The sequence below is a fragment of the Gracilinanus agilis genome, chromosome 3, assembly GCF_016433145.1.
Source record: "Gracilinanus agilis isolate LMUSP501 chromosome 3, AgileGrace, whole genome shotgun sequence".
Classification (NCBI taxonomy): Eukaryota; Metazoa; Chordata; class Mammalia; order Didelphimorphia; family Didelphidae; genus Gracilinanus; species Gracilinanus agilis.
Window position 1 is genome coordinate 48759220 of NC_058132.1, and position 14125 is coordinate 48773344.

General features: G+C 36.6%; 1 protein-coding gene across 1 annotated transcript in view; it reads left to right on the plus strand.

Moving 5' to 3' along the window:
• The window catches only part of PRDM2 (PR/SET domain 2), a 142433-nt gene extending 137137 nt beyond the window's left edge, over nt 1-5296 (plus strand). The window contains exon 9 of the mRNA XM_044667763.1: nt 1884-5296. Within this exon, the coding sequence (XP_044523698.1) occupies nt 1884-1896 (13 nt within the window). The 3' untranslated portion in view covers nt 1897-5296. The remainder of the gene's footprint in view (nt 1-1883) is intronic.
• The last annotated feature ends 8829 nt before the right edge of the window (nt 5297-14125 follow it).

A 14125-nucleotide genomic window follows, 5' to 3' on the forward strand; every position in this document is an offset into this window, starting at 1 on the left:
TAAAATTTGGCATGCAAAAAGATTTAGGCATTTAGATAATGAAATTAAAAACACCATATATGAGATCATTTTCTCTTCCTGGGTCACATAGGTAATTGTATTATCTGACTGCAAGGTGAGTGAACCTTAAGCACTCTCATCTTCAGTGTTAAGGGCTTATTAGCTGAACATAAATAGGGTCAAATGTTCTCAGAAAAAAAACCGAAACACACAATGTTTAGCGGTAGCTAGGTGGCTTAGTAGATTGAGAGCCAGCTAGAGATGGGAGGTCCTAGGTTTAAATATGGCCTCTGATACTTGTAGCTATATGACCCTGGGCAAGTCACTTAACTCCCATTGCCTAGCGCTTACTGCTAATGCCTTGGATCCAATACTATAGTATTGATTCCAAGGTGGAAGGTGGAAGGGTTTTAAAACAACAGCAACAACAATAAAACACAATGTTTACAAGGAAATGGAAATTTAATTGTTAAAAGTGAGAGGGGGTGTTAGGGGAGGGGAAGAGAAAAGGAGGGAAGGAGAGAGGAAAGACAGAGAGACTAGTGGTAGTGTGCAAGGGTCACTTTTCTCTTTCTAAAGTCTGTCTGCTGAATGGCAATTCCAAACATTGGTTTCCTGAGTCAGTTTCTTGAAGCAGGGCATTAGCCTTTGATTTAATTGCCCAGGTAAATATTTGTTTGAAATGAATTGGAAGCTTTTAAAGAATTTTCTCCTAAAATAAACCAGCCAAAAAATTATTTCCTTTACTTTTCAGCTTCTAAAATTTTTTCTAATGAAAATTATGAATTGATAAAAGACAGCCATTGTATAGCATGAAGTCATCTTTATCATAATATTTTAGTAATGTTCATTTTCCTTATCTGAGATTCATATCAGATACTATCACAGAACAGCGTATCTTTCTTTTCTTTTTTTTTTTTTAAAAGGTATAGTAACCAGTGCTTTTGCATTGTTCTTATATATGCTTTTCTGTTTCCAATTTATAGTGACACCCTCCCCATCAACACCTGCCCACACAAGCATTTTTTCAGCTTTTTTGTTTGATGATGACCATTTTAAATACTCATACTTTTTCATTCAGCATCATGAGTGGCTTAGCAGAATCTTACATTATTTACCTAGTTCATAAGCAATCAGTGTTTTTTGTGGTTTTTTTTTTGTTTTGTTTTAAATTGGGTTAAGGAAATTTCATACAACAAAGGAGCAAAGGAAACTATGTATCACCAATCTTTGGCTTTCCCTCTACGTATAATTCTTGTTTAATATAATGAACTCTGTTTTTAACATTATTTCCATAGCTAGGTGTTGAGTCCTTTCTTTGGCATTCTAAACTAGTTGAGTCTGTAGCCCAAGATTAATTTCCAATACATGGAGGATAGCCAAATGAATTTCATAGTGAAAGAGGTGCATTTTCCATCTCCTCCTTCCATCTTCATTCCAGTAAAGATATATTTTAAAATATTTGTGAAATAAATAGGTCTGGGCATAGTTTTAGAATAGCTTTTATTATTTTTTTTACATAGGCTTGCATAAAAAAATCCTGTTGATTCCTTAATTGGAGATCTTATACTTAAAGAAAATTTAAAATATTAGGTTTCCTATTAACATTAACTTGATGCAAGGAGAAATAGAATTTTCCATTAAAGTCTGCTGAAATAACAAGCAATTCTTTGCTGACTTCTTTTATAGTTTGTACCTTCCCTTAACCCCTGTCTTCTTTTGGTTAGAAGTTTTAATTCCTAAATAATCCTTCAGGCTCATTTACATCACTGTCTTAATACTGTTTGTCTTAATGGTCTACTCACCTTTTTTTTTTAAGCATGTTCAGTTCATAAACAGGTTATGTTATTTTGTCATTTATCTTCAGTTTTCTTATTTTCTAGGAACCTCCTGTAAAAACAAAACAAATCTTAATTGACAAAGTAAAGCTATTGCATGCTCAACTTAGGATAAGCACTACGACAATGGATATGAAATCCACCAAGCTTTCAAGACCGGTTGAAGCTGACTCAAAAAATCTTAAATCCAACCGTGATTGCCTGCAGGCTTTGTGCTAATGTTGTTAGTTCAGGCATATGTTTCTTCCATGGCGTCTGATGCATGCTGGGCTACAGGATGATTCAGATACAAAGAGAAGGGTACTGTAAAAATGGGCTGAGGTGAACTGAATCTGTCATCACTGGACTGATAACTCAGATTTTAGTGTTGCCCTGCTTTTGGTGAATGGCACAGAGAAAGACAATTTGAATTTATTCTTGCAAAGCAAGTTCCCTGTTTTATCAATAGCTTCTTGTAGATTCAGGGATGACAAATTCTGATGCACTCATTTTAAAGTATTTTGGTCACATTGTCTCTTGATGCCTTCTTTTAAATGAATTAGTAGAAGGAGAGGAATTTAAGTTGTCAGGATTCTCCCTACCCCATTTCTTTTCTTTTTTTTCTTTCTTCCTTTCTTCCTTTCTTTTTATCAAGTGTGGATTGCCAGCATAACTTTGAGGAAACCAGGTTGGATTTAGACTCTTTTTATGCATTTTCTAATTTCCTGTTCATATATCCAAATGGAAACTATCCTCTACAGATTATTACCTGGCACTAATTTATAACTATAATATTATTGAATGCTGTGTAGCATTTTATTAATGCACAGGATAAAAGAGAGCAGGTCTGTATAAATGTATGCCTCTACACATAAATATTAAATGAGTTTACTGTACCAGGTCTTACACTTCACTCTTATTGAGATTAAAAGTAACAAATTGGTCTTCTTAAATATATTACTGTTGAAAAATATTTTACCATGCATTTCTATGCCCTTTCAGGGTCAGTGACTGAGTTGGTGGAAATGGCTAGTTTCATTCACATACCCTATTTGTTTTGACTTTTAAAAGTAATCTACCTCTTAAAATTTGTAGTTTAATACTTGTTTGGTGAATTTGTGCCACTTTAACTCTTTCACTATCATTCCCATTTTGTTACATTTCTGTTATGGGGACTTTATGTTGAAATATTGTATAAAGCATTTGTAGCAGTTTAAAAAATAAAATATTTAAAATTATTTAAATTGTTTTGGACACTTCAATTGTATTATATGTGATTTACATTTTACATTAATTTTTTGTTTTATTTTGAGTTGTTAATCTGGAGAGTGTTCCTGTATTTGAAGTTTGCTGTTAGTTACATTACTGTTTCTTGTTGAAGAGTGATCTAAAGACTATTCTAATGCAAACATTAAAATTTACCATTTGATGTATAAATGGGGTTGTCCCTTTGTTTTTAACCAGTTGTACCCTTGACAGAAATCTTAAGTACAGGTAGAAAACCAGAGTGGTGTTTGCTATCTCCTCATCCCCCAAGATGGAATAAATTTTGTGAACTTGTCAGATTGATAAAAAGATCTTTTGATGCTCTTGCAAACACTTTAAATGACCAGCTAGATGGGCTCTGATGATACATTTTATATAATTGTAACCAATAAAGTAAACTTTCTAAACACTTGTGAAAGGTTTTCATTTTGTCCAAAAATCTAGACTGGCCCTCCCTCCCACCCCTTCACCCCCCCCAAAATCAAGGTTCATTCATGGAAGACTTTTGAAAGCTTGCATTGTTCAAAAAGAGCAATGCAGTAAAGCAAACCAAAAAAAAAAAATAAATAAATCACACTCTTTTGTTGTTTCTCTGTGGCATTGAGTTAAGTATATATTGAGACTGTACCAAATGGTGACATGCAATATGTATAGCACTATTGCTCATGAGGACTTTGTGAACTCTGAAAGTCTGAAAGATTTGAAGTGAATTTCATATACATGGCACTTGTTTTAAATATTGCTCTGTTTTGTTCATATTGATATTCTATCTTTAAAAAGTTGATGTAGTAATTTTAAATTATGTGAATCTCATACCATGAAACAAGGAACAATTGTAACATGTTTAATGTTTTAAATGGCTATTATATATTTACCTGCTTTAAAAGCTCATCACTGCTCAGGCAGAAAGGGAAATTAAAAATAATGGTATAACCATTCTGTGCTCTATAGCCAGGTTTTTGCCTAGTGGATATGATACCTAGTATTAACAGTTTATCTGTTTCACTGAAGTTTACTTAGCATATTCTAGTAAGAAACTGTTTACTTTTTCATCTGCTTGACTTCTCATTCCATAGAACTAGCTAAGAGATCCATTACAGTTCTATGATCTTTGATATGCTTTTAATACATTTATTTGGATTATATACTATATATGAATTTTATATCTAGATTTGGCTAATTGTTGGGGGCACAGATATTTTTTCCTTAGATCAACTTTGGAGTTACCTTGCCCACTATGAAATTTGTCCTGGAATGCCATTCAATCTAGACCTGCAGACTCACATTCAAAATAACAATGTAGTATATGTCAGAATATTCTTTTACTTACTCCCTTTAAGCCCTTCTCCATATTGACCTCTTTGTAGTTTCCTAATATTCAAGACATGCTTTACCTGAAGCCAAAGTTACTTTAGTTTATTATGCCAGGACATCTCATTTGAAGCTCCTGAATATTATTTCTCTATTCAAGTTAAATGTGTCACTGGAGTTCTCTTTAAGATCCTGGAACTGATTCTTTGCTGAAAAAAACTTTGACAAAGGGAAAGTACTCCCATATATTGAAATAATTGGGTACCTTTTCAGCAGTAAGAATCATTAACTGGTGTGGTTGGTTTGAATCTCTTTAGGCTTAAATATCTGAAGGAGTGAAAACTAATGGAAAGAGCATGTCTCTGTTGCTAATTTAAAGTGTTAATTTGTGTTTCATTATAAATTCATCTCTAATTCTACATATTCCAATTTGAATGTTTAAAAATTGCTTTTAAGCAAAATGAGCTATAGATTCAATCAAATATTGCTTGGTGGTTGTATTTTCCAAACTAGTGGTTAACCTTTTTTAATCATAAGTTTTGTGGTTTTGTTTTTTTAACTTTAAAAAAGGAACAGGCAAGGTTTCTAACTTTCATAAAGATGATATTTGCAGCTTAGTGGAAAGAGTATTGGACTTGGAAATGAGAGGCTAGGATTTGAATCTCACTTCTGATACCTCCTAGCTATGTGACCATGGACAAGTAACTTCAATTCTCAGCCTCAGTTCTTTGATATGTAAATAGGGATAATACCTGGATGGTACCTACCTCACAGGGTTGTTGTGAGGATCAAATGAATTCATGTATGTAAAATTGTTTTGCAAACTATAAAGCACTATTAAAATGCCAGTTAATAATAAATTGTAGATGTCATACATGCATTAAATTTTTTTGCTAAAATAACAGCATACTTAATGACTTTGATATTTTATTCATGTATTTAAATATAATTCTGTTGTTTATGGGACTGTTGTATCAAGTATGGGCCACCTTTAAGATGGAATAGGAACAGTAGGGAAGAGAGAAAGCAAAATAACTTCAGATGTGGTCAGGAAACCAGAGGGTGAAGTGAAAGTGATTTAAATAATACTGTTAATAGAAAGAGGTCACATTTCCCCTCATTTGGCCTTATTTATTCTGTCAGGTTGTCAAGAGTCAACTGCTTATGATCTCTTTTCTCTTTGACACCATCACTTCTCAGATATATGTTCATCCTTGCCTTGTGCCAACTGTCTCCTAATCCTTCCTAGTTATTCATGGATACTTTGTGATACTAGCATTTTAGAGTAATTTCTTGACTATCCAAAAATTTATCTTGGAATTATAGAGTTAATTTTTAATTAACACAGTTCCCTTCAACCCCATGCACATACACATAATCCAATAAGATGCAATGAGATCAGTCCTGGCTCTGGGTTGTCTAGAATGAAACAGAAAAAATGATCCCATGTAGCTTTGAGTCAGGTGACATCTCTGCCTTAGTACAAAAATATTTAGTTGATTCTGTCCAAAAATGTCATAGAATTTGAGAGGTAGGAGGGACCTCATTGACCATGTAGTCAACCTATATGTGAAAAGAATTTCTACTATAACATGCCTCATGCCTGGTCATTTGACCTTTACTTGGAGTCTGTCAGAGAGACAGCTCACCAACTCTTTAAGCAGTAATCCATTTTTGAAAAACCAATCCTAGGAAGGGTTTTATTTTCTTCTTGACATCGAACCTAAATTTGCCCCTTTTATAACTTCCACCCATTGTTTTTAGTTCGGACCTCTGGGGCCAAGACAGCTCTTCTGTTCTGAATCTTCTCTGGATATATGTTAACTAGTTCCTTCAACTCATTCTCATGGCATTGACTTAGAACCTTTATGGTCTTCATATTATCAATATCCTTCTTAAGCTATGGGGCCTAGTACCAAATAATATACCAGCAAACTTTCATGAGATTAGAATACAAAGGAATTATTTGCTTTCTCCTTAGTAACTAAAACCCCAATTCTTATGTAGACCAAAAATGCATTAGCATTTATTTCTTTATATATCACATTGCTAACACGTTGAGTCTGCAAGCCATTAAAACTCATTTTACCCCCAGAAAACTCCCCCCGCCCCCCCGCCGGTTCTCTACCCCAGTCATTTGTAAAGGTGATTTTTTTTTTTTTAAAAACCGTTACCTTCTGTCTTGGCAGAAGAGTGGTAAAAGGCTAGGCATTGGGGGTTAAGTGACTTACCCAGTCAGGGTCACACAGCTGGGAAGTATCAGATCAGATTTGAATTCAGGACCTCCCATCTCTAGGCCTGACTCTCAATCAACCCAGCTACCCCCTAAAGGTGATTTGATTTTTAAGTGTGTGCCCATACCAAGTACCAAGGGTAGAACTTAACCCTATTGAATTTCATCTTCCTAGTTTCAGCTCTGTGCCCTGATTTGTCAAGATACTTTTAGGTATATACCAGCTTGAGCTCAACTGTTATATGTTTTTTTACAGAGCAAAGCTCATCTGCACTGGAGACCTACCAGATTAACATTGAACCATTAGCAACTACTTGAGTTTGGCCCTCTAGCCAACTCTAACTTCATTTCGATTGTGTTATCTATCTTCACAGAAGTAGCGTGTAATCCTTTATCCAAAGTTTAGTAGATAAGATTGAGATATAAAATTGACAGTATTTTCTTCATCTACTAGTTTAATAATCTTGTTTTTAAAATAAGTTATATTCTTTGGCATGCCTCATTCATGAATCCATGCTGGCTCCTTGTAAATTGCTGCTTCCCTTTGTAAATGTTTGCCTACCCTCTCTTGATTCATCTATTTCATAATTTTCCAAGAAATTAAAGAGTGTTATATAGACCATAGTTTGCACTCTCTTTTTCCTTGTTTTAGAAATCAAGACATTTTTTCTCCAATCTGTGGCACATCTTTCATTTTTTATGAAGCTTCAGATATCATTGATGATGGCTCCTCAGTCTCTTTTCCCAATTCTTTCAGGAACCTAGGTTGTAGTTCATCTGGTTAGGGTTCATTCATCAAGGGGCAGCTAGATTCTCTCACCATCTCTTTACTTTGGGATGCATTATCTTCTCCCTACTCTCTCCTTCTACCAAGCCCTTTCTTTCTTCACTTTCTAATCTATTACTGTTGAGGATACCACCATCCTTTTAGACACCTAGGTTCAAAATGGAAATGTCATCCTCAACTGACTGTTCCCTTTCCCCAATATTCAGTTAGTTAACACAGCCTGTTTTTCTACCTTTATAACATCTCCTTTACTTTGCCTTCTCTTTGACACTGCTTCCAGTTTGGTGCTGGCCTTTATTTCTTCTCATCTATTCTATTGCAGTAGACTTTTTTTTGTTTGGTCTTTTTACCTTAAGTCTCTCCCTACTTTAGTCTATTTTCTACCCAGCTGTCAAATTGTTCTTCCTAAAGGACAAGTAACCCTCTTATCAGCTCCCTTGCTCCCCAAATTCAGTACTTTTAACAACTCCATATTACCTTTGGGATCAAATGTAAAGTTCACCTAGCCCTTTCCTAAATTTAAATTTACAAACTTCTTATACCTTACTGCCTTCCACATTGACCTTTTTTTTTTTACACCCTTAACTTCTGTGTATTGGCTCCTAGGTGGAAGAGTGGAAAGGGTGGGCAATGGGGGTCGAGTGACTTGCCCAGGATCACACAGCTAGGAAGTGTCTGAGGCCGGATTTGAACCTAGAACCTCCCATCTCTAGGCCTGACTCTCAATCTACTGAGCTACCCAGCTGCCCCTCCCCCCTTGACCTTATTACTGTTCCTCATGTTCCATCTCCTAACTGGACATTGTCACTGGTTTGTCAATCCTGAAAATCCTTCCCTCCTTATCTCTGTTCATTGCTTTCTTCAAGTCTCAGCAAAAATTCTTACCTTCTGCAAGAAGCCTTTGCCAGGGGCAGTGTGAAGGCCTGGAGATAGAAAGTCCTAGGTTCAAATTTGGTCACAGTTCCTAGCAGTGTGACCCTGGGCAAATCACCAATTGCCCAGCCCTTATTGTTCTTCCTTGGAAGCAATACTCCGTATCAGTTCTAAGACAGATGTTTATTAAAAAAAGGAACCACTTTTCCATTTTTTTTACTTTGAAACTACATGTATACATACATATGTAAATGTGTGTCTATGTCTTTATATGTAGTTCTTTGCATGTTATCTACCCCATTAATTCGTGTACTCCTTGAGAGTGTTTGTATCCCCTTTAGTACAGTGGCTGGCACATAGTATGTGTTTAATAGTTTTTTTTATTTTTGTTTCATCGTTATTTATATTATTTTTTTGTCTAGGAAAAAACCCCAATTGGAATTGAGCAGCAGCTCTGCTTATTCTCTTGTCAGTTATTTTTCTCTCCATCCTTAGCAAAGACCCTGTTTTTCTTCAATTCTTTTCTCCCAGTATAGCTTTTAAAAATCTTTTTTTGTTGTATTTTGCTCCAGATTTAGCATTCTTGACATTATGTTTGCAGGATTGTGCCACACTACTAAAATTCAAGTGCTGTACACAACTTCTATTTTTACTCTCTCATTTTTTATTAATTAAAAAAAAAAAAACAATACACACCTTACCTTCTGAGTGTATGGAGGTGGCTCAATGGATTGAGAGTTAGGCCTTAAGATAGGAGGCCCTGTGTTTAAATCTGATCTCAGACACTAATTGGTTGGGTGACCCTGGGCAACTCACTTGACTCCATTTGCCTAGCCCTTACCACTCTTCTGCCTTGGAACCAATACATTATATTGATTCTAAGATGGAAGGTAAGGGTTAGGCAATGGAAGTGACTCGCCCAAGGTCACACAATTAGGAAGTGTCTGAGATTAGATTTGAACCTAGGACTCTGTGTGTCTCTAGGCTTGGCTCTCAGTTCACTGAACCATTTCGCTTTCTTCACTTCTATCTTGTGTGTGTGTGTGTGTGTGTGTGTGTTTTAAGTTTGGTTACACACTCATTGGTCTTTTTAGACAAATTCTATTTTCCCTTATTGGAATTGTCTCAAATTTCTTGACTGAAACACTTTTAAGTCTAAGGATCTTTTCTCTTTCATCTGAATCCTTTGAAATCTGCTTTCCCAAAATATACGTTGAATGTGGTACTTTTCTCAGACTTCTTTTATCACAAAGAAAAGACGAGGTGATTTTCTCCTCAGGGTTCCAGTCATTTCCATCCCAGAAATTGGTGCCATCCTACTATTGAGAGCCAGAATAGAATTGTCTTTTTTGGTTCTACTTTTAAAGGATAAAGTAAAAAAATGATTAGCTTCTCAGACTTTGGCAAAGAGATATCGGATGGATGTCTAGTTAATTGAAGTTCCTTAGCACTACTTTATCATGCCTCTTTCCCAGACTTGCGATTTGTTTTCCAAACTATGTTATCTTCTCATTCAGACTGGGTGGTGTGTAGATAGTGTAGTCCAGTAGCAATCACTTTTATTTCCCTATTGACCTCTTTTACCCTGTAAAGTTATCCCAAGTTATCCCTTTCTGATTTCTAGATCCTAAAAATGTGTACATTTTAAACATATCCTGTCCCATTTTATCCCCCCCACCCTTTACTTTTGCCCTTCTGGTTTTATTTATTACACTTGGGATCAAATATAAAATCCCCTGGATTTTAAAGATTTCATAACCTAGCTCCTTCCCATCTTTCTGGTCTTGTACTGTATTCTCCTTCATATACTTGTGATTCTATGACATGGATCTAGCTTGTTCCTCACAAGATATTCCATCTCCTGACTACATTTTCCCTCATCTTCATGTCTGGAATGTTCTTCTCACCTTTGGCTCTTCAATTTTCAGACTTCTTGAAATCTCAATTAAAATTATAGCTTTTGCAAAAAATCTCCTGAGGCCTCTCTAAATATTACTGTCTTCTCTCCAAGATTACATCCCATCTACCTCATAGTAGTTATTTGGGTATATTGTTTTCCCCATTAGGCCATGAGCTTTTTGAGGGCAGGATTTGTTTTTGCTTTCTTTGTATCCTCAACACGTAACAGTGCTTGGGACGTAGTACTTCATAAAAAAAATGCTTGTCGACTGCCTAAATGTGACTATTCAGAGTCTCGGTCATGATTTTCATTCAACATTTCATTGATATCTAAACTCTGGGCATTTGTATATAGACATTTGAGGACAGAGTAACTTGGTGAATGGAGTTCTGGACTAAATCAGGGAAAGGGAATAATCATTTATATAGCATTGTGCTAAGTGTCTTACAAATAACTTATTTGGTCCTCACAGCAACCCTGCAAGGTAGGTGCTATTATTTATCCCCATTTTATAGTTGAAGAAACTGAGGCAAATAGGTTAAATGACAACTGAGGACAGATTCAAACTAAGGTCTATCTGACCTGACTCCAGGCCTAGTGCTGTATCCACTAAGCCAAGCCAGACTTAACTTTGAATACTGCTTCAGGCACTTAATGTGACCTGTGAGAGCAGATAACAATCTGTGCCTCAATTTCCTCATCTGTAAAATGGGAATAATACTGTTAAGTAGTTGTGAGGATCATGTGACATACCATATATAAAGTTCTTTTCAAATTATAAAATGATAGCTAAAATAGCTGTGATTTTTCTTTGGTATTTAAGTTTGTACACATACAGTTTTCCCTCTTCCTCATTCCTTTTAGTTTAATTATAATAATTATGTCATGGTATTATTATATGTTATTATTTTCTCTCTAGCTTTTTTTGTTCAAAGACCATTTGATTAATTTATAGGATGTTTTTATAAATGATTGGCCTTTGTGAGATATACTCCATCTCTAGTCAGGGATTTGGTTGGCCCTATATTGTGAGCCATAATCCAATTTTCTCTTTTTTGATCCCTCTTCATGATATATACTGCCAGATTTCCTTGCTCTCACTTACCTTTCCTGAGCCATTTTCCAGGCATGAATCCCATTCCATGAAATCATAGCATGTTAACTATAAGGCCAACATTGCCTACATAGATTTAGTAAGCTTTTAAGTATGTTCTAGGTATTGTAGATGCACGGAATAGTTAAGGAAGGCAGAACTCTAGCAGCTAGAATAGTCAGGTTAGAGTTCTACAGAAAGAGCATGTGTGACCAACGAATATCCCATGAACCACTGGCATGTGCTTCAATTCAGTCCTGCACTATACCTCACCCATTCTTCATTGAAAAAAGTTGAGGGCATTTACTAAGAGTTGCCCCTTCTCCCTTCATCTCACATTCAGATTTGGACCCCTACAGCCTTCTCTCTTGCTAGTGCCAACACATCTAGATATACTCTCAATCCTATTCCCTTTTGATTTCTCCAGCAAATTGTACCCACCATCATCCCCCACTCTCACTTATTTTCATTCTCACTCTGTACTACTTCCCTGTTTTCTCCAGATAAGCCAATGTCTTACTCATTCTTTAAAAAACAACGCCCCCCCCCACTTGATCCTACTGTTCCTGCCAATGACATATAGTCCTACATCTCTCCTCTTCTTAGGTGAACTTGAAAAACCCATCTAAACTCAGCCCTGCTTCCTCCTCACTTTTAAACCCTGTGCAATCTAACTTCAGACCTCATTGTTCATCTGAAGCTGCTTTCTAAAGTTAACAATGTTCGCTCAAATGCCAAATCTCATAACCTTTTACAGTTCTCATCCTTTTTGATCTCTGCATTTGACACAGTTGATCATCTTCTGGATCTCTAGGTTTTCATGACACTTCACTTGCCTTGTTTTCCTCCTATCTGCCTGACCCCTTCTCAGTTTCCTTCATTAGTTTTTCATCCCTTTCCTGTCCATTGTAGGTCCCCTGAGGGCCCCCCTCTCTCCGTGCTCTATCAGAGCCCTCTTTTTTTTTCATTTATAATAGTCTTACTTGGTGATCTTTTCAGCTTTCATGGGTTCAATTATCTGTGCAGATGATTTCCAGAGATGTCTTCTGAGCTATAGTTATGCAGTGCCAGCTGCCTCTTAGACATCTTGAACTGGGCATCCTGTAGTCATCCCAAACTCACCATTTCCAAAATTCATCATTTCTCTACTCCCTTTCCTCTTCCAAACTTCCCTAGAGCACCATCTTCTCACCACGTATTTTGAATATTGCCAGATGTGGCTTCCAACTTCATATCTCAAATATTTTCTTCATTGCCTCCTCCCTAAACTATTGTGATTGCCTTCTAACTACTGGCTTTCCAAAGTCTTTCCCCCTCAAATCTGCCTTTCACACAAATGTCAGTGATCTTCCTTTAGCACTGGTCTGACCATGTCATTACCCCAATTCAGTAAACTCCAATGATTCCCTCTTACCTCTAGGATTAAAACTCCTATTGTTTGAGGTTTAATACTCTTTATAACCTGATCCTTTCCTTATTTTATAATCTTCTATTTTTTTCCCCTCCACGCATTCTACAACCCAGCCACATGCAACTACTTGTATTTTCTCACAAATGACACTCCATCTGCTATTTCACTGACTCTTCCTAATATCTAGAATACACTTTCCCTTCACTTATCCTTCTTAGTTTCCTTGGCTTCTTTCAAGCCTTAGATGGAATTAGACTTTAAGGAGGCAGCCCCTAGTTCACTCAGAGGCTAGTGTCCTTCCCTCTCATAATTCTGTCTGCTCTGTATGTACATAATTATTTACCTATTCTCTCCACCTGCTCCATTAGAATGTACACTTCATCAGATAGGAGACTGTTTCTTTATATCTCTAGTACAATAGTACCTGGAATGTAGTAAGTGCTTAAAATGTTCACCTAACCAACAGCACCTCCTCCTCAACCCATCTATCCATCCTTTTATGGGAAAACAGCTGAGGTGGAGGAAACGGGGGAGCCTTCCAGGCCCTGGGAGTGTGAGGAGTAGCAAAAAAGCTTTTGGCTAGGCTGATGAGTTCAAGAAATTGTTTAATATATAATAAGATTAGAAAGGGGGGGGGGTTGGTGCCAGGTTAAGGAGTATTTTTAAAGCTACACTGAAATTTGTGTTTTATCCTAAAATGGGAAACCACTGGGGATTAGGAGAATGGCTGGTTGGAGTAGCACTTAAAGTCATTTTTGTAGCTATGTGAAGGATGCATTAGAGTTTGGGAGAAACTTCAGATGGGCTAATTAGGAAGCTACTGAATAATCTAGATGTAATGAGAGCTTGAAGATAAAACAATGTGACTATGGAGAAATGGGATGGATGCACAAGATGTGGGTGTGGAAAAAATGTCTTTGGCAATTGATTGGAAATGTGGATGAGGGGGAGGGAGGAAATAAAATAATACCAAGGTCCCAAACTTGAGATCTTTGACGAATGATGTGGATCTTCACAAATTTGGAAAGTTCCAAAAGAGGGCTGATTTGGAGAATGGTAAAGATTATTTATTTTGGACATGTTGAGTTTGAGATATGAATGGGACAAAGTGAAATGTTTAATTGGAAGTAGCACTCTGTTACGTATGCCCCTATTCTCCACCACCTTGACCCCAGCCAGCCCTCATCACCTCACACCTGGACTATAGCACCGGGCTGCTGGTTGGTCTGTCTGGCATCTATCCATTCATTGAGCTGTCAAAGCAGTCTTCCTAAATATGAGGTTGGACCATGTCACCATTCCCCTCCCTCCCAACTCAACCTCTCATGGATCCCTCTTACTTCTAACATCACATATTTTCCTCATATTTGGGTTGTTCTCTCTTCTCATCTCTACCTTGGTTCCCCTAGCTTTAAGCCTCAATTGACATCCTGG